We start from the raw sequence: 22,434 nt of genomic DNA on the forward strand, positions 1-22,434 counted from the left end.
CATTCCAAATATTGATATTTAGAAAGTGCTAAATTCTTTTTAGAGAAGATTATATCAATTTATATTCCTAAAAACAGCAAATGAAAGCACTCTGGTATCTCAGACTTTTGGCTCTTTCTTTAATCTTTGCCAACCTGGCATAAAGATCTTCTTTCTTTGAAGTAGACGGTAGATTGGCTTTACAACATCAAGCCCAGTGTAACATGACCACCACACAAAATCGGCTGGAGGGTGAAAGGCTAAAGCAGCCATCTTTCAAATGATTGACAGAGGCTTCAAAAATCACTGAATATACTTTTGTTTTTCTTGGCATCCTTCAAAACCTAACCTAAGAATATGAATCTCTAGTACAACTGGAATGTGTCCAGAGTGCTCTTGTCAACCTGCACCTAGTCTCTGACCCACTTGCAGCAGCAGTTCCTTCATGGGATGGGAAGGAACATCTGGTACCACTTCACAAATCAGTCCCCATGTCTCAGGCCACCTGTCTTTCTTTTTCCCTGAGATAACCTTCACATATTTCTTTTAAAAGTAATTTGCATACAATCAACATTAAAATTGCATATTATCACAGAAAGATTAAATATCTGCATTAAAAATTAATTTTCACAAGAAGATTCTTAAGTATCCTTTTAGCACTTCTCTGCAGTTTGAAGCCACATTCTAAAATAATAAGTTTGCATTCTCAGGAAAAACATATAACTACTCAGGTATAGATTACCTTGGTTTCCTTTGGGGAAAAATTATTTTAGAATGATTTTTCAATACAAGCAGGGGAAGCAAAATGAACCATACAAAACATAGTTTTATATTTTTGGACTAACTTTTAAAAGCTGTCAGAAAAAGCATTCACAACTCAGAAAGAAGACAAAAAGATGAGGGGGCAGGTCCTTTCAATGTCATATGGAGGCAAAGGCCACCCAATGGACAGCTGGGGAAATGTACCTAGATCAACTTTCTTTTCACTACTGTTTAAAAGTTCTAGACAATGAAGTTGCACGTTACCTTGCGGAATTTTGTCTGAAAAAGATGCAAATGTTCATCTGAAGACCCACTGGTTACTGTTTAAATTTGTTTTGAGAAACTAACTACTTTTATATGGCATCCATGGAATCTTAGCAATGCCTCAAAATACCTAGTTTCTCAAATGCTCTTTGGACTGGTTTTAACATCAACTGGTTTGCTTACTAATTAGTCATTGAATAAAATATTTGTGTTCATTTCATATTTGTATGAAAGTAATAATTTTGCCTTTTTAAAACTAAATTTTAACAAAGCAAAAGGAAAATATTTGAAAGTTCAGATGCGCCAATTTTTGTCATTAAATTTTCAACATGTTATTGAATGGAAAATCTAGCATTAGCATATCTAAAAAAAACTATTTATATTTAACTCTCACTAAAAACATGTCATTCTCTCTTATCTATCAAAGAGGAGATAGGCAGACATCACCAAAACTGATTATTTTATCAGTATTTTCAAATTTTTTAGAAAATAGAATATACTAGAATTTTTTTCTCTGAAAAAAACTCATAATTCTATTTTAAAGCTTTGAGGTTCATTGATAGTATTTCATCAACTTTATTTAGCCTGCTTGTTTTGTCTCTCACTTGGAAACAAAATGAACTGTACATCAGACAAGTAAACATGTTAAATGTGTTCTTTTAAATTAGAATTGAATCAGACATAGGGTTATTTTGTAGTTAACTGTGAGTCATTCCTATAAACCATGATTTACCATGGATTAAATCAGCAGTCCCCAACCCTTTTGGCACCAGGGACCAGTTTCATGGAAGACAATTTTTTCACCAGGGGTTGTAGGGTGGCAGTGAGGCACAATCCAGTTCCCAACAGGCCATAGACCAGCATAAAAGCAGGTGAGAGAGTATGATGATTGACTGTGTTTATCAATTTGGCTAGACTATGGTACTTAGTTGTTGAGTCAAATAACAATATAAATACTGCTATTAGTAGGTGTTCAATAAATATTTGTTCAATGAATTTATGGATAGGAAAAAAATGAGGTTCAAACAATGTTAAATAACATGACTACTATTATAATTCTAGGAAACAGAAATCATGGCTTTGATCACAGGTCTTTCTGGCCCCACTCACATTTTTCCCTCTATTGCATAATTATCCTTTGGATAAAATTTAGTATTTAGGCAAAAATTTCTATCTCTTAAAACAGACATTTCTGCCCTATGGTTTTACTGTTATTTGTATTGTGTTATTTTGTGAAGTGTAGAAGAGGGTTGTACTGGCTGACAATTAATACCTATTAATAAACCACACTCTCAGATTTAGACTGCAGAGGCAGCAGGAGTAAAAGAGGCAGCCCAGGCTCTGGAGGCAAGGCTGGGATTTGAGGCTGCCTCAGCTACTCATTTGTTACGTAATCTTGGTTAAGTAAGTAATCTTCCCTAAGCCTCAATCTCCTCTTCTATAAAATTGAATTCATGATATCATCTGTCCTTGTAGGTTCACAGGATTATTGTAGGGATATAAGGCAATAAGGTCAACAAATTGTCATTAGCCTTTTAAATATTTCATTAAGATGGCTTCCACTGGGTGACAATGAAGTGGAAAGCAATGAAACCTGCTCAATTTGCTATGTAAATATTTTCACCAAAAGGTATCCTATTTTGGGAGGTATATTTTTCCTTCCAACCCCATCAGATTCATTTCTTTCTCCATAGTTTTTACACTTTATAAACATCTCTGAAGAAAGCACTGGGGTCCCCTCGAGGAGAAGCCTTGACCCCTTCTTCTGATCCAGCCCAGGGGTTAACAACATGCATTCTCCTTCTTAAACATGAACTTAGGAACACATCTGAGGCTTTCCTTCTTGTCTCGTAACTCTTCAGAAAACCAATTAAACTTTATTCTAAGGCATTACATATTCAGCCAGGCCTTTGGAGGAGCAAGTCCAATGCATGACAAGGTGCTCCATCTCACAACAATCTATATATAAGCATGCAACTTACAAATGCTGAGCACAGGTCCAGTGTCCTGCCACATGCTGTCACGCACATCTCCCTGGATTCTCTCTTAGCCTCAGGTGTAAGAAAAGCAAATGCCCTTCCAGCCAGGTAAAATACCAGGCTAGGATTTTGAGGAAAACATTTTCCCCTCTAAAGCTTATAATAGCATCAAACTGTTTGATTTCTATTCTATGAAGTCCACATTCAAACTCTAGAATGATCCAGCATCTATCTGGATATCCACAGGACAACAATAGGCATGCTGTCCTTTCGACTTCTGTCTCGTATTCATAGCAGGCTACTGCGTGATTCATCTAGAGATTCCTCCTCATATATCCCTGCCTTGGTTTTCACGATTTACTGTCATTCTTTTTCCCTAATTTCTCTCAATTTTTTTTTCTATTTCATTATTTATCTCTAATTCCTCAGTTTTTTCTAACATAGTTTTTGTATTTTAAAAAAACTTACATATAGTTAAAAATACATATTTTCTTTGCAGAAGCACAAAAGTAATTTAATTGTTAAGTTATGAGATGTATCATCTTGCATGCTGGAAGAGCTCCCTATCTTGATTTGGGAAGTGGTTACACAGGGTGTACTTACATACACTCATCAAACTGTAAACTAAAGATGTGTGTATGTTACTGTATACATGTTTTATGAAGTGGGAGAGGGAGAGGGATAGACTATCAATCAAATATTCAAAGCTTTTGCTTAGCAGAAAAAAAAAGGGAGAAAATCTTAACACTCAGAGCAATCAATAGCACTATAACTGCAATTCTATGGGAAAGGACTAAAATTTTTATGCCACTGAAGTAAATTAACCCATCAATCCACTAAAGAATGATTTAGACCATTAGGTTCTCTCTAAAAACCTAAAGTATTAAAATGAAATTTGTGGCTTTTGTTTGAAATCTATTCCTGCTCACAAAAACACAGTGGTTGCAAAAGTTAAAATCTGCAATATTGTATTGAACATACTTTATCTACCAGACTCTGTACTAGATACTTCAAATTACATTTTTCATGCATTTACTCATTCAATCAAATATTAGTTGTTATCAATATGTGCCAAAAGCCATGCTAGATACTTTGGAATGTATTGTATGATGTTGCAGGGAGGAGATTTTTCTCCCTGCTTATATTTTACTTAGTGCAACACTAAAACTCTTCTAGATCTAGCAGTTTGAGAAATTCAGGCATTGCTTTCAGGAAAACCTACAAAAGTTATCATTGAATTTAAACAGTTGACATATTGAGGATGGATATGTAATGTGGATACTATGTTCCATTTAGATAACATGCATTCAGATATTTGGGATTAAGAGGTATACATGCAGAAGAGGATATTATGCTGGATGTGTGTGTGTGTGTGTGACAGAGAGAGACAGACAGACAGACAGACAGACAGTCAGTCAGACAGTCAGACAGACAGACAGAATTTTGCTCTGTCACCCAGGCTAGGGTGCAGAGGTGCAAGCATGGCACACCACAGCCTCTAATTCCTGGGCTCAAGGGATCCTCCTGCCTCAGCCTTCCAAATAGCAGGGGCTACAGGCACGCACCATCATGCCTGGCTCCTCTGCTGGCTTTACCTACGCAAAACACTCTTCCAGCCCATAGATATCTAAGTAAAGAAAGAAATGCGGTACAATATGTCTAAATTAATAATTTACCTTTGCCATTTTCTCTGCCAACTGCAGGCGACCGTCGAGTTCCCTTCTGATCTGGGCAGCTTGTTCATCTGCATTATCCAGCTTAAAAATAAAACAGAAATTACACATACGTGATCACTTAATGACAGTGACCTACAGATTAACGCAAAGATTAAGTGACTCAAAATGTTTTATAAGTCTCTCAGCTACCTACTGAGAATACAGAAGTTGTTTAATTAGATTGGCAGTCCAGTTACATTTCTTGGGTACTTTTTCATTGTGGTTTAGTATTTATTATCTATAGCTCTAACCTCTTACAGGAGTTTCTGACTTATGTTTCCCGCTGCCTACTTACCGTAAGCTCAGAATGGAATCTTGATTTTCAGCTCCCTCCCCCAATCACTCATGAGTAATGCCACGTCATACATAGCACCACTCTCTACCCAGTTGTTCAAGCCCAAAATCTAGGTGTCATCTTCGACCTCTCTCTTTCCCTTACACATCCAGTCCACCTAGAGCCATGTAGAGGGAAACCTAAAACCACACGGCCCCTGTCCATTATGCAGGGATTAACCGGTACTTCCACATTCAGAATTCTCTAGGCTAGAAAATTGTTAACTTGGAACTTTAGGAGCCTGTGAATATTTTTAAGTTGTGAGTAAAATTTTGTATGGATTTGCATTTTTTTTCCCCTTTGGGGACTTGCCTGACTTTCATAGCTGACCCAAGATTCTCAAAAGAGTGGTTAACTCAAAAGAGGTAAAGGTAAAGGCTTCTCTTGGAAGCCTCTATTCCTTTATTCTAGGAGAGGCTTGTAAGACTTTTGAAACATAAACCATGGAAAATGGCCACCTCAGTCCTATACATCATAAATCCTATGTTTATAGATATTTTCCTATTAATAAATTCTTCATAAAGGAACATTAAGACATAAGCTCTTAACAATGCTGACCTGAATTGTCCATAATCACTTTATTAATAACTCTGTTTACATTTTTGTCTACATCTACTATATTGTAAACTCTGTTGCAGGCTCTTCAATAGCTATAAAAGTTGTGGCCTTCTAGGAGTTCATACTTTATATACAAAAATGGTAAAAAATAATCAATAAAACATAATACAGTTGTCACAAGTATGCTACTGATCCAAATACTGTGGATCTTAAGTGATGAGAAAAATTTTTTCTTGGTTGGTAATATCAGGATGTATGTGCAAAGATGGGAATATTAAAAATGCAGTAGGGAAAATGCTGACCTAACACAGAAGTCTATTAGTCTTGACTTACAAACCTCAAACCCTAGGCTCTCCTTGTCTAGTTTCTTTCCTGTTCCATGGGAGCTGCTGCTCTGGGAAAAAGGAAAAGATCTTGGAGGTCAGCAAATCTCCCTTTGCAGAAATCCCAGAGACACTGGAAGCCTGTGCTGGTGACCAACTATTTTACAGTTAAGAAAATGTTAAATACAGAATAAAAATAACATCACCAAGTTTCACCCAACAGGTCCTTTTTATGACTTGTGATATCATTCTTCTAATAACTACAAACATCAAACACTTGAATTCATTACATTTGCTCACATCTTAAAGAAAAGAAAAATATATTTTAAAAAATGCTTTACACAGCACTGTTTAGCACCATTTCCTTCTCTGTTTAATCTATTTTCTGGAACCAGAATAAATGTCCTTATATTAATATTGTTGATCCCTAAAAAGGAAGACTAATAGCTGTGTTTTTCCATAATAATGGCTTTGTATATGGTAACTCTAGTTAGTCTTCTTTCTCCCACTGAAAAAAATCAATTAGTTTTTTCTCTGAGACCCTACTTCAGTGATGAGAAAAATCAGGTTGAGGTTTTCTTGGATGAACTGCATTGTTACTTTCTTGTAATATTTATCGTTATCCTTTAGTATAAAAATATAAGTAGACTAGGGTTTACACTGTTATACAAATTTAGTGTTTCCCTTGGGATTAATTCATAGTTGGTCCACTGTATTTGTATTGTCTGTGAATCACTAGAAATCATGATAAATAACTGGTACAAACCTAATGCTGATTCTGAAAAAACACTCTTCCTAACACTTTACTGTTTATCATAGAGTTTTCTAGCAGCCTACTGTTTGATTTGACAGTGACAAATATGCATGGATTTTGCAACATGACTTCAAAACACTGGTCAATAACTATTAAGTACTAGAAAATTAATTTACCTCATCAATAAGAGTTAATTCTTCACGATCACTTGAATCATAAATTGTTTATCATAAAAACAGAGCATAACTCCACCCAACTGATTCTGATTGCTTCTGCTATTGGCTCCCCACTCTCAGCCCCCAAACACACCGTGCTTGGTCCTTGGCTGTTCTTGGCTTCAGAGTGTCTACAGTCATTTCTCAATGCAGTGTTATAAGTCAGCACACAGTTCTTGCTTCTCTCCCAAGTTCCAGCACTGCACTTCCAGTTGAAGGCAAGGCCTTTCCTTTTAGGCATCTCAAAATCACCCCAATCTAAAACTGAACTGATCTTCCTTACCATCCATTGCTCAACATGGTTCCCCTGTTTCTACACACAACTCCCATTACCCTTGATCAGGCTAAAATCTCAGATGGGGAGGGAGAGGGAGAGAAGAAAGATAAGAAGAGATGGGGAGAGGAGGAAAGGGAAGGAGGGAACAATGAGGAAGGGAGGATGAAGAAAGACATGAAGAAGGGAGGGAGCAAATGAATAAGACTGAATGACTATGAATAAAAGAGAATGATGCCTAAATACCTCAGCTTAACATTCAGGCTCTCCCATAGTTTGCATTCATCTACTTTTCTACTCTCTTTGGCAATTGCATTATCTACACAAACTGATTTATTCATTATTCATAAACAGGTTACATTTTCCGAATCATGTATTTCTCCAGCCTGGGATTCTCTTTCCTACTTTTGTTGTCCAGATCAAGCTCCAAATCTTCTCGGAAGACTGTCTAGGTCAATTACTCAGCAACAAAACAGGTACCGTTTGATGGCTTATCCTTCATAGCTGTCTCATTGTTGAACTTCTCAGGTACCTTAAACTGTAATGTATGTTCTTTTTTTTTTTTTTTTTTTATTTCACCTTACCCTAATGATAAGAATAAAACAAACGCATCTCCACTGGTTGAATTCAAACAACCAGTCTCATTTTCAATGCAAACAGAAAGAATAATTCCACTTGTATTTGAAAGGTTCTTGGACCCTAACATCCCCTGTATGTTGACCCATCGTCAATGACCCCCCTCAAAAACAAAAACAAAAGTCCCCTTTTCCCAATCATTGAGAATCAGCTAACAACTACAAGGTAACTAATGTTCTTTCATGTAATTTCATACAACAAAAAGAACATAAGGAAATGAAGTTATTCCCAAACTCTCAAGAGCAACACATTCCTTGTATGCCATTACATATGAGAGAATCAGGTAGCATTCTGTCTGCTAGAGCAAAGCTTTTAAAGAACTCTCTTATATCTACATTCTAAATTATGCATACAAATCTGACTCAGAAATAGCAGTTCTGTCATGGATTACTGTAGAACAGTTCTAAGAGTCTTAAAAATGCATTTCCCAAACCACATTTTCCTTTGAAAACTTAAAATAGGGAAAAGATGAATGAGTTAATTAGATATAAAATTACCCTATGTGAACTGAACTAAACTATATTAAATAATGGATCAAAATGTTCAAAGGCAAGAACATAAGAAATTTAACCTCAAACATAAAAACCATGGGACTTCTATAGCCTAGAGAATGTGCATATACATTCTGTGTGTGTATACATACATATATATATATTTAAAATGGTAAATAAAAGTTTGCAAATTTTTTGCACATCATGAAATTTTCTTTAGCATTTCATTTAGTATTAGCATTTCATCTTCTGTACAAAAGTAATGAGTATTTTTAAGCATTATTTACTAACTATACTTATTTCAATAAAATAGTTGAATCTACATCTATACTAATAATGAAATAATGCTGAGATTAAAAGAGTTTACCATTAAATAAAATAGCAAAGACACCATCACTTTCCCAGAACATTCCCAGACCAGATTAACCTAGAAAAGTGCCTGACCAGAGTAGGTTTTATGTTTAAAAAACAAAACAAAAACAAATAAGCATCCTAGTTGGAGATGCACCATCATACCATGGTTAATATAAAAGCTTTATTAGTTAAACACTGACAATCCCCAGCTTCTGCTAGAATTCCTAAACTTTCATCTTGTCCCTTTCCAGGAAAGCAGGTGGTCTAGTGTTTTAACACCAAAGTTCCCAACTGTGGGAGCAGAGTAAAATTCAGAAGCACAGTACAGGTCATGGCACCAAGAGGATGTGAAAACGGACTCTTAGGTGATGTCCAGAAGCCTAAGAATTTCACAGGCAACAGAGAGGTCCAAACAGGTCTACAATCAAAAGATCTAGAGTATGGCAATGAGAAAAGCCAGGAAAGAGGACATGAAAGATTAATATGTAGTTTCTGGCCCACTTTTTTTTAAAAAATAGCACTGGTCCATGCCCACAGGTGAAGTGAGGAAGGGTATGGCCATCTACAATTCCTTTTTTACACCACAGAGAAGGATCTTCTCAGATCCCCAATTTGTTCCTTTTGTTTCTTTGTTTATACCTTAACATTGTTCTCTATCATAAGATAAATTCCAAGCTATCTAGCACGCAAGGCCTTTAATATTCAAGCCCTTTCCTAACTCTTTAGCCTCATCTCCTGTAACTCCAGCAACACACCCTACAACAGCTCCCTAACAGATTCCAAGCCATGTCACTCTTCTTGTGCCTCTTTTAGGAGAAATCTTATTAGAAATATTCTTATGTAGTTCCTGCACATGTGGGCCAACTTTAAGAAACAGTAATGCATAGTCAAATGAAGCAACACTAATAAAACCTAATTTAAGAATATATTAAAATGGCATTGACAATTATAGAAATTTACTTTTTAAAGAGGGAATTTACTCAATATTACCAAACATAGACTGAAATTCATTTTACAGAAATCTAATTCATCTAAATTATATTATATTTACCTGTAAAGAATTGATTATGTATATAAATACTACAGCCATATCAATAATCAATTTCAAAGTTCCCAAAATCAGATATTATAAAATCTAATAATATTTAAGGTCTTATAGTTTCTCCCTTGTTGTATCACCAAAATCAAAAATTGCCATTTAATGACATTTACTTGACTACTTTCCTCAAGAATTTTGACATTTTAAATTACATATATATGAAAAATATACTCCTGCCTAATTTTCATTTCCATGGCATTTATTTTTTTGTTTTAAAAGTCATTTTGAAAGTAATCAAATGTACCTGTCAGTAGAATGTGCTTTTATTTCTGCTGAAGTGGACAAAATTACTCTCTGTTAAATAAAACATATTATCCATCATATGTTACAGTTGAGATATAAGAAGACAGATAGCAAATTCCTTTGAGGATTCAGCTTTCCCCCCTTCTCTATTTTCTTTTTACACACCTTGAATGGAGGTGTTCGGAATGGTTAATGCCTCATGATTCCTGGCCTTCAGGGGAAGATGGTCATAGTGAGAGGAAAACAGAAAACAGGAAACACAGCAACTTCCTATTTATTGATTTATTTAAACTCCTAGACCCAAAGTACTTAATCTCAAAAACTAAAACTTCTAGGGAAAGGAAATCATAAACTTGAATGCTATTTTTTAACCATTCACAAATATCCCTGTTTATGTGGGGCAAATTCCCAAATGGTCCTGTGGTATTTATTACTCAGCACAGTTCTTACAGTCTTCAGACATGAGGCATTTGAGGGTGAGGGGATGTGAAGATAGTAAAATCTCAGTTTACTTTGCTTTGACATTTGAGTAAATTTGGGTAAGTCACTTTCTTCAGTTAATGGAATGAGATCATAAAAGATTAATGAATGTTGCTTACGGCAGAAAGGATCAGGATCTAGATAGCTGTTAAATTCAGAGTTGCTTAATCGTCTTAAATTAAAAATATAGAAGTAAAAGGAAGAGAATTACAGGAGTAGATAATGATACTATGTACTCACTCTTCAGGCTCTAGTCATTTAGGATTGAACCTCTCTGTACAGTCCATAAAACCCTTACCTGCCTCTGTTTACATTAATTCGCACTACAGCTCCAGCTCCTCCTTATACCCCAGCAGGACTAAAGACTTGAAGTTCCCCCAAAGCCATGCTCTTTCACACCTCCACACTTTGCACATGCTGGTTTCTCTGCCCAAATATCTTAGCATCTTCTCATTTTGGTGAATTTCTTCATGACACACTCAAAGATGATACTGCCTGTCCCAACTCCAAGAAAACAGAACCACACTACTGTGGCATTTAGAACAGCATTATTTTTTTTTTTCCTATAAACCTAGCAAATATCTAGATTTTATCTTTCTCTAGGTTTCTATCATTTAACACGATGCTTGGAGCATACTATCTATATCCCTTAATTATTATACATAACGGATTAACTAATTATTTGAACATACCATTTTACCTTATGTCATATTTAAAAATAATCTTTAATAAACACATTTAATTTCTGTTTTAAGAAATGCAGATGATTAACTGCTACCACCTAAGTAACATTTTCATTAAAAATATGTGAGATAAAATTATTTTTATTTATTAATTTACTTAAAATCATAAAATACATAGTTTTAATATCATCTAACATTGTCCCTCTAAAAGAATAGCTCTATTTTCTTGAAAGTCATTGCATTTCCTTAAAATTATTCTGAAATTAAACTTTCCACTGGCAAATTATTCTTCCTTCACTCCATTTTCTTTATTGCACTTGTAACATACTGATTCAACTACATCTTCAATAACAATTTCAGATTCTTGTATATTTATGCTGCTCATTTTAGATTATACACGTTAAGCTTCCTTGCCATACTTTTGTCCTAATATTTTGTTCTATGAATGTATGCCATTGCAGATACTTGATTCTTAAACCATAGAATCCAAAATATGGCAATTAATTTTAATAGTGCAATAGCTAATCTACAACATGTTTGGGTTGTTCTTATTCTTTATGATTTCCTAATAACAAATAAATAACCCTTTTTCTTTCAATTATCCCTCATTTCATATCTTAACTGTGGTGTGTTATCTTCTAACTTAGCATTTTAGGAGTTTATGCCTCCATTTTGATAATTAGTAAGTTACTGGCTCTGACCGGAAGCAATGTAAACCTATGCTTTTTTTTAGAAGACAGCTTCCTGTATTTCCATTCCTGAAGCTAATCCTGCTGCTTTGGACAGAGTAAAGGACCAAACAATGCTCCTGTAGGCATCACATGGCAGCCCTGGCCTGGCTCCCTTCTCATTCATGTTCTTTCCTTCTGGTGTCCCCAGCGACTGCCTGGCGTTACTGTCCTGCACAGCTCACCACCACAGCTCTCTATCCTGAGCTTCTGACCCTGAAGCAAGCAACGCATCGTTGAGATTCTTCTAGGGAATTTGCTGGCAAAAACAAGGGGCCAGACAGGGGTAAACAAACACAGAAGCAAGACTGTTGCAGTTTGCAGTGTCTCAAAGCTTTTCCTGAAACACTGGGAAGGTGGAATAAACCTCACTGACACACACCTGAGCCAGGTTCCAGACACTGCAGTAACTCGAGATCCTCTCTCTCTGCTCCCCCAGGGCCTGTTCTACTACGTCTCTTCTTAGACTATTCCTTTCCCTAAAGAGCAGGCTATTTTCTGTAATTTCTATTACCATTTCTTACCTTTCATTTTTAAGCTTTTATTGGAAGACAATAAAAGAACAAATAAACTAAGATATGTATAGGCATACCTCATCTTATTGTACTTTGCAGTTTTTTTGTTTTTTTTTTTTTACAGATTTAAAGTTTGTGACAACCTTGCATTATGCAAGTTGATAGACTTGCCATTTTTACAACAGCGTGTGTTCACTTCTTATTTCTGTGTTACATTTTGAAAATTCTTGAAATATTTTAAAGTTTTTCATTATTATTATGTTGTTATGGTAATTTGAATTCAGTGATCTTTCATGTTATTATTATAATTCTTTTGGGGCACCATAAACTGCTTACATATAAGACAATGAACTTAATGGATAAATGTTATGTGGCTGTTTCTCTATCTCTTTCCCTCTCTTTGGGCATCCCTATTCCCTGAGACACAACACTATTGAAATTAGGCCAATTAATAATCCTAAAATGGTCTCTAAGTGTTCAGGTGAAAAGAAGAATTGCACATCCATCACATTAAATAAGAAGTTAGAAATGATTAAGCATACTGAGGAAAGTACGTCAAAAGCAAAAATAGGTCAAATGCTAGGCCTTTTGCACCAAAGAGTGAGTCAGCCCAGTTGTGAATGCAAAGAAAAAGTTCTTGAAGAAAATAAAACATTCTACTCCAGTGAACTCATGAACGATAATAGAGCAAAAAAGTCTTATTGCTGATATGAAGAAATGTTTAGCGGTCTGGATAGGAGATCAAACCAGCCTATAAGCCAAAACCTAATCCAGAGGAAGGCCCTAACTCTCTTCAATTCTATGCAGGCTGAGAGAGGTAAGCAAGCTGCAAAAGTAAAGCTAGAAGCTTGAAGAGGTTGGTGCTTGAGGTTTAAGGAAAAGTCACCTCCATAACATAAAAGGGCAAGGTGAAGCAGCAAGTGCAGATGGAGAAGCTGCAGCAAGTTATCCAGAAGATCTAGCTAAGATCATTGATAAAGGTGTCTACACTAAACAATAGTTTTTTAATGTACTATAGATGATACAAACTTTTATTGGAAGGATATGCCATCTATGACTTTCATAATTAGAGATGAGAGAGTCCATGTCTGACTTCAAAGTTTCACGGGACAGGCTGACTCACTTGTTAGGGGCTACTCCAGCTTGTGACTTTAAGTTGAAGTCATTGTTCACGTACAATTCTGAAAATTCTAGAGCCTTCAAGAATTATGCTAAATTTACTCTGCCAGTGCTGTATAAATGGAACAACAAAGCCTGGATGATAGCACATCTGTTTATAGTATGATTTATGAATATTGAGACCTTCTGCTCAGAAAAAAAGATTCCTTTCAAAATATTATTGCTCATTGGTGCAATGTACCTGGGTCATCCAAGAGTTCTGATGGAGATGTAAAAAAAATTAATGTGTTTATTTTTGTCATATCTGCTGACACAACGTCCATTTTGTAGCCCATGGATCAAGGAGTAAATTCTATTTTCAAGTCTTATTACTTAAGAAATGCATTTTGCAAGGCTATAGCTGCCACAGATAGTGATTCCTCTGATGGATTTTGGCAAAGTGAATGAAAAACTTTCTGGAAAAGATTCACTATTCTAAATGCTATTCAGAATATTCATGGTGATTCATGAGAAGAGGTCAAATTATCAAGATTAACAAGTGTTTGGATGATGCTGATTCCAACCCTCTTGGATGACATTGAGGAGTTCAAGACTTTAGTAGAGAAGTCAGTGCAGATTTTCTGGAAATAGCCAGAGAACTAGAAGTGGAGCTTAAAGATGTGAATGAATTGCTGCAATCTCATGATAAAACTTGAATACATGAGGAATTACTTCATATGAATGAGCAAAGAAACCCATTTCTTGAGATGGAATCTACTCCTGGTAACAATGCTGTCAACATTATTGCAATGACCAAAGGATTTAGAATATTACATAAACTTAGTTGATAATGCAGCTACAGAGTTTGAAGGATTGACTCTAATTTTCAAAGAAGTTCTACTAGAGGTAAAAAGCTATCAAACAGCATCACATGTTACACAGAAGTGTTTTGTGAAAGGAAGAGTCAATCACTACAACCAATTTTACTGTCATCTTGTTTTAAGAAATTACCACAGCCACCCCAACCTTCAGCAATCACCACCCAGATCAGTCAGCAGCCATCAACATCGAGGCAAGACTCTCCACCAGCAAAGAGATTATGACTCGATCAAGGCTCAGATTATTGTTAGCATTTTTAGCAATAAAGTATTTTAAATCAAATTACATGTTATTTTTTTCCAGGCATAATGCTGTTATACACTTAATAGACTACAGTATAGCGTAAACATCATTTTACATGTACTAGGAAACAAATAATTTTGTGTGACTTGCTTTACTGCGATACTCACTTTACGGCAGTGGTCTGGAACTGAACATGCAATGTCTCCAAGGTATGCCTGTATGTATTTCAGCAAAAAAGAGTCTCAGCTATTTTCTTAACAATTTAATTTCATAATTTTTGTAAAATAATTGTTATTCCCAAAGAAACCTTTTCCCTTATTCATAGAAGTACTTTTTTGTAATTTCTTTGGGATTTAAGATATATCCAAAAAATAATCCTTAAGCTTTTCTCTCAAATGTCAGAATTGAAAGGCATTTCAGTTTCAGTTGAGATATGTAAAGAGCTTGGAAGTCATCACTCCCATCCTTACAATAAAAACCTGGACAAACTGCAAATCAATGACTTTTCTTGGATTTATTAAAAAACTGACGATGCAGGGCAAACCACTAACCCTAAATCTAGAAAGACAGGTCAATCTACAAAGACACAGACCTTGGAGCAGAAGTCACTGGATGCCATGTGTGGTAGGAACATTTGCTTATCTACAAATTTTGACAAATTACTATGAGCTGAGTGCGGAGAGTGAGAAACTCCCGGGGCCACAATCATAAAGAGGCCTCCACTCTGCACTGCACTTTCCTTCCAGTGACCCCTTCAAGTTCTCACAGTGATGATGCATGGCCCTGACAGGAAAAGGGGGAAAAGCCATTGTTAAATCTCTCAGATCCTTCTCCCTAACCAAAGAGGAAAGACTCTGCCAGAGCGAAACAATGAGAATTTATCCCAGCTGGAGTAAGAGAGTATTATCCCACTGTAGACGTACTGTCTCATCTACTGTAAAACAAAAACAAAACTAAAACAGAGTGAACAGGAGACAGGACTTCAAGAAAACAGATCGGGAACGCTGCATCTAAGAAAGGAACGAAGCACGGGGGTGGGAGGCAGTGATGCTCCTGGACAAGGGACAGGGACACTTGGGAAGGGTATAGCCCTGAGACATAGGTCCACTGAAAGACTGGGATTTAATCAGGTTCCAGAACACTCCCTTTCTCCAACATCTTAACACAACACAACCACAGGTCCAGTCTGACAACAGTGGATAGAGCACAGCTAAAAGAGCTGCAAGGCACAGACTTTCTCTGAGGAGGAATACTTAGTCAAGGAGGAATACAAAGTCAAGAGGGGAGACAAAAATAAGAATGTTAGAGAAATTTGAAGACTGCTGTATTTATAAGTACAAGAAACATTAAGCATAGCTAAACTCCTAACTCAGATTAACATAAATAATCCTCATACTAAAGCCCTGTTTACCTCAGCTGCTATTCCTTGAGATACTATATCTGGCTCTTAACAAAAAATTATGAAGCATGCCAAAAGGCAACAAGGAAAAAAAAACACAGTCTGGAGAGATACAGTAAGCATCTGAATGAGATTCAGATGTGACACAGATGTTAGAATTATCAAACAAGGAATATATATTACTGTCATTATTTTAAGGGCCCTTAATGGAAGAAGTTGAAAATGCAGAATACAAGCAGGAGATGGAAGCTCTAAGAAAGATTCAATAGGAAATGCTAGAAATCAAAAACACTATAAGACAAACAAAGATTGCCTTCGGTGGGCTCATCAGCAGACATGATGCTGCTGCGGAAAGAATCAGTGACTTAGAAGATGGGTAAATAGAAACTTCCCAGCCTGAAATGCAAAGGGAAAGAGAGCTGGAAAAAAAAACAAAAAAAACACAACATTGCAGAACAGTGGGACAATATCAAAAGGGGGTAGCATAAGCATAATGGAATACCAAAAAGAGAAGAAAGAGAGGATGGAACAGAAGAAATATTTGAAATAATAATAGCAGAGAATTTCCAAAATTAATGATAGACACTGACCCACATACACAGGGAGTTCAGAAAATACAAAGCAAGAGAAATACACATGCCAAATAAACCTCCTAAAACAAACTACCCCAGGTATATCATATGCAAACTGCAGAAACTAAAAGGAGAAAATCTTGAAGGTAGCCATAAGGAGAAACAAAACACCTTACCTATAGAGGGTCAAAGATAAGAACTATTATCAGATTTCTTGTCAGAAATCATGCATGTAAAAAGAGTGTGAAGTGAAATCTTCAGGGTTGAAAGAGAAAAAAGAAAGCTAATTGATAATTCTACATCCAATCAATTATCCTTTAAATATGAAGAAGAAACAAAGACTTTCTCAGACACACAAAAACTGAGAGAATGCATTACTTGTAGGACTGCCTTGCAAGAGTTGTTAAAAGAAGTACTTCAGAGATAAGGGAAACAATATAGGTAAGAAACTTGGAGCTACATAAAGAAAGAAAAGACCATCAGAGAAGGTACAAATGAAAGTAAAAAATATAATCTTTTATTTTTTATTGATCTAAAATATAACTGTTTAAAGCAATAATCACAACAATGTGTTGGGTGATTATAGCATATTATAAGTGAAATGAATGACAGTAATGTCACAAGAGATGGGAGGGAGGAATTAGGAATACTCTAACATGAAGTAGCTGTACTACACTTGAAGCCTTATGGTATAGTGGTATTTGAAGGTGACTTAGATTATTTTAAAATGTGTATTTTAAACTCTAGGGGGACCAGTAAATACCTTTCTTTAAAAAACAAGTATAAGCAGTACAACAAAAGAGGATATAAAATGGAATCATATAAAATGTCCAATCAAAATTAGAGAAGGCAGAAAAAGGCAGGGAGGGCAAAGAACAAATCCAAGGAAATGGCACCAGTTACAAAGATTGTAGAATTTAATCCAACTATATAAGTAATCACTTTAAATGTGAATGGCCTGAACATACCCATTGAAAGACAAAGATTGTTAGACTGAATTTAAAAACACACTGTAAGACCCAATTATATGCTGTCTACAAAAAACTACTTTAAATACAAAGATTCAGGTTAAAAATACACAGATGGAGAGATACCCCATGCTAATCCTAACAAAGAGCAAGCCGGGGTGGCTATATTAGTAGACTTCAGGAAAAGAATGATTATCAGGAATAAAGAAGAGTATTATGTCATGATAAAGGAGCCAATTCTATTAGAAGACATAACAATCCTAATATAAATGTATGTACCTAACAGGTTCAAAATATATGAGGAAAATACTAATAGAATAAAAAAGAAAAATAAATCCACTAAATCTCCAATATATTTGGAGATTGGAATTAAAAGTATGTTCTAAATCATAGGAGACTAAGATTAGAGGATCCATACCCCACCTGATTCTCTAATAAGCAGAAAATTAATTTTAAAACATTTTGAGTTAATAAACATAAACTCATAGAATACATTTTATAACTCTAAAAATCCAGTATACTCTAATGCATATGTAATAACTCATTTAGAAGTCTATCTGCTCTATTAGACTTTTTAGCTCATGGAAAACAAACATTTTATTTTGCTCAGTTTGGTTTCCTTAACATCCACAGATATTTTTGACTTGAATAAACACCCAATAAATATCTACTGAATGTCTAAGTTTGACTTTCACCATTAAATTATGTTAATCAACATTTAACTGTATAAGGGAGCTAATGTTTCATTAAAAATACAAAGTAATATTTGTATTTGTCTTTATAATAGAAGATTTTGGTTTTATAGTCATCCTCCACTATTATCAAATGACCACTTCATTTAATAACACAGTGGCAACAGTTATGGTGAATGTATGAGTTGTTCACAGGGTTAAAAATGCCACACTGCTTTACCATTAATTAACTCTGTTAATTTATTAATCTGAAATAATCCACAAATTAGTAATACAAAGTAAGAGATATAGATAAAATACAGAAATTAAGAGAACTAGATTTGCAAAAAGATTAAAATTAAACGTATATACATTAGAAAAGCGTAACTCTTAAGGAACACATGAATTTTAAAATACCACAATTTTATCAATTTAAATTGTATATTAGGGCATAAATAATTTATAGCTCCAAAATAAGCAAACAAAATGCAAATATAGAAGGAATACATTATTAGACAAATCATAGGGTCTAAAAAAAAGAAAGTTGTGGAACATGAGATTTTTTTCTATTTTTCACATGCATAACTAGAATAACAACTGAAGAGAAAATATATTATTAACTCTGTCAAATCTTTAAATTACATAGTTTAACAATCATACTAAATTCATTTCTATCTGGGTGAGTTAAAGAAAAACATAGAAATTTCATTACTTTCATAAAACCCAGAAGACTATAAAACATTATTTTGCACTGAGACCTGTTTATTATAAATTGCCACGCTTCTTCAGATAACAGATGATTTTTATTTCACTATTCAGGGCATGGTCCATATAAACCCAACAGGCATAAATCTGATGTCCTAAAATAGGGCATACGGGAACAATTATTTACTAGATAAAAAGTACTGATATTCTTTTCCATCAAATACTTCTTTCAAATCTTTTAAATATCACTATATTATTATTAAAATTCAATTTCACTCAACTTTTCAAGCAAAATGATTATAGAAAGTAAAGAACATCTTCATAGGCTCATAAACACTTGATATCCATTCTGTGAGTCAGACAGGGAAATGGAAACTATCATAGACGACTTACCTGACATGCATTATAAAGAAGCTGGTGTTCTAGTTTTTTAATACCCAGAATCTGCTGAAACATTTCATAGAGTTGTTCCTTGCTCAGAATAAGTTCGGACACAGCACTTAGGGCCATTCTATTTGGCTGTTTGCACAAGTCCTCTTCACCCCTGTAAATGGCATCATATTTGGCTATCCATGAGCTCAATACTGTCTCTTTGCTCAAGCCATCAATTTCTGGCAAACTCCTCACACGTTTTTCTATGTTTTTTTTAAACACTTCTCTGAAGTCATTAGCAGAACACCCTCCACTCTGAACCATTCTGGCCACTCGGTCACTCTTTAGAAAAACCTGAAAAACAAAACAAAACAAAATCCATTTACAATTAGGCATGGGCACAAACACCACTTGCTTTCAGCAATCCAGCCAGAGTCACTGACGCCAAATATTCTACAATGATTCAAATGCTTTATAATATATGGTAACCAATGACATGGTGGAGGCCCCAGATCTCTCTCTAAAACAGGGGTCCCCAACCTATGGTGAGTTGTATAATTATTTCATTATATATTACAATGTAATAACAATAGGCTAGAGTCCTCATGAATGGGATTAGTGTCCTTGTAAGGGTACCCCAGAGAGCTCCTGCATCCTCTCAACCATGTGAGGATAGGGAAAAAGACAGCTGACTGGAAATCAGGAAATGGGCCCTCACCAGACACCGAATCTGCAACAGGCTCCATATCTGTGAGGAATAAATTTCTGTTGTTTACAAGCCAAAAAAAAAAAAAAAAAAGCTACGAAGGTAATTAGTGATATGAACACAACATCTCTATCTGTATTTGTGAGTTCTGGCTAGTCTTCAGCTGGGGGAGGGGCCCCCATCATGTAAGTGAGGATTTAAAGGGCAATAGTATGGTAAGTCTAGATTACAAGTCAATATCCATCATATGTAATTTCTAATCAAGATTGCTCAACACCTGGGGGCTTAGAGTACAACTATCCTCACCCCCACAACTTCTCACACCCTTGTCACAGCTAGGAAGAATGGAGGCTAGAAAAGCAAGACCACTAAGGTACTTCTAATTGTCCACCACTACCAGGTAAGAAATTAAATAAAAACAATGATAATCACAGAGTGAGGTACTCATGAAACATGTAAGAGGAGATGACTAATATCAGTAATAAGTCATATTTTAGAAGAGACACCAGAGTTGGCCTTAAATGTCTTTCTGTTTTCTAAGTCATGGATCTAAATATCAGTCAAGAATCATTAGACAACTATTATGTCATCCACATTCTTAAGAATCCATTATGGGTCATATGAGACTGCTTTTATTCCCGCTTTCTTCTTCCTATAATGACAAAACATTCTCCCAGAAGAACCTGTATCTAGAAGAACCACATCTAATACTACCACTCTCACTGTGCAGTGGCATTCAAGAAATTAATTATATATTTATAAATTATATAAAAATTATTTACCTATAATTATACATAAATAACCATATTCACAAATACTGACATATTTATATATACTCATATATTAAATTTTGCAAATAAATTTTGTATATTTATATTCTAATTTGCACAATAGCTTTAATTTTTAAGTTGGAACATATGGAAGCACAGTGGTTAAAGGAGTGGACTGTGCCAGTTGTCAATGTGCTGCTTTTCACCTACAAATCCACCTTTCCATCATCCAGCCTGTGTCAGCTAGCACAATTTTAAACAAGCCAGTAGAGGGTGCTGGAGGAGACATATTGGAGGAAGAAGGGCTCTCTTCTTGGTTCTCTTCTCACCTGAAGCTACAAGGCACCAACCCATGGGCAGCCTTTCTCCAGTCCTCCCAAGGTGGCTTCCAAGTACACCATCCCCACTGGCAGATTCCCAGTGAGTTCTGCAGTATGGCACCTCCCTGAGGACGATTTCTCCCCAGGACCCTGGAAGGTAGATTCCTTATAAGTTCTATCAGTGCAGCACTCCTCTGAACTCCTCTGCCATCCCTGCCATGCAGTAAGACGTAACTTTTCAATGAGTGCTGGATCCCTGCCCTGGGAGAGGGTAGTGGAATCCTCTTCCAGATTTCTTCCTTCCTTGGGTGCTCTGCTCCCTATTTTGGCTACTCCTATATTCTTTAGAGTTTTCTTTAGCCAAAGCCAGCAATCCTTTATTGTTTAAGCTTGTCCTGTTCAATTATCGTGTGGTCTCTTCTCCACAGTACACCTTAACTGATATAAAAATACTAAAGTGCTACAACATTGTTTCTATGTGAAAATATTTGAAGTTGAACCAACCAACCTTAGCAATTTGGTAAGATGTCTAAAGTTATACCAGGAGGATATTTTTAAAGTGCAATATAAATATCTTAAGACTAACTTCAGAAAAACTTTTAATTGCTTCATTTCTAATACTCTAAGTTAGCAGGCATTTTATTTTTCCAACTTCTTCTGCCTAACAGAGTCAGAGCTAGATTTCACCAAGTAAACAAACCACATTTCTAAAGCAAGGACACAAATGAAGGTTTATTTTTGGATTCTTAATTTCCCCTACAAAACCATACCGAAAGCCCTACTAACTCAGTCCAATTACATGTAATCTAATGGACATGTGCTAAGTGGTAACAACATTCCAGGGATTCTGCTACCTGTTTGGGGCACAAAGAGGAGTGAGTCAAAGACCCTGGGCTCACGCAGCTCACACTACCTGAGACAGACGGGATGAATAGGAAATAGGGTAACAGCAACAGCAGAAACCTGCACAGAGGGAGGGAAAGCAAAAGGAAAGAGGGTATTAATTTTCTAGGGGCCAGAGTTAGAGAGGACAGAGGTGAGGGACCCATGTTTTGAACAATCTGTGTGAGAGGAAAAGGGAAAATAAAAGACATTTCAGGAAAGTAAAAGATTGGGGGCGGGGAACACAGAAAAATAAAACGGTATAAGGCCTTTTGAGGGAAATGTAAGAACTTCCATACTGCAGGAACATTACCTAAAATGTGGAGGGCAGCAAAAGCTGAGCCAGAGAAACCAACAGAGACCAGGTGGCAAAATGCCACGTGTGCTGAGGGAAGACTCAGGGCCCCCTCTGATGACACGGAGTCAATGACGGCTGGGTGGCACAGGCACTAACATGGGGAGA

The 22,434-nt window shown here is 35.8% G+C and overlaps 1 protein-coding gene across 9 annotated transcripts in view; it reads right to left on the bottom strand.

The window, feature by feature from the left end:
* CADPS2 (calcium dependent secretion activator 2) overlaps positions 1–22,434 on the bottom strand; it is a 454,741-nt gene that overhangs the window by 270,113 nt on the left and 162,194 nt on the right. For all 9 annotated transcript variants that reach the window (XM_076006584.1, XM_076006583.1, XM_076006580.1 and 6 more), the window contains exons 3-4: positions 19,315–19,647; positions 4,661–4,741 (exon numbers count right to left, since the gene is read on the bottom strand). In XM_076006584.1, the coding sequence (XP_075862699.1) occupies positions 4,661–4,741; positions 19,315–19,647 (414 nt within the window). The remainder of the gene's footprint in view (positions 1–4,660; positions 4,742–19,314; positions 19,648–22,434) is intronic.

This window comes from Microcebus murinus, chromosome 9, assembly GCF_040939455.1.
Source record: "Microcebus murinus isolate Inina chromosome 9, M.murinus_Inina_mat1.0, whole genome shotgun sequence".
NCBI classification, from domain to species: domain Eukaryota; kingdom Metazoa; phylum Chordata; class Mammalia; order Primates; family Cheirogaleidae; genus Microcebus; species Microcebus murinus.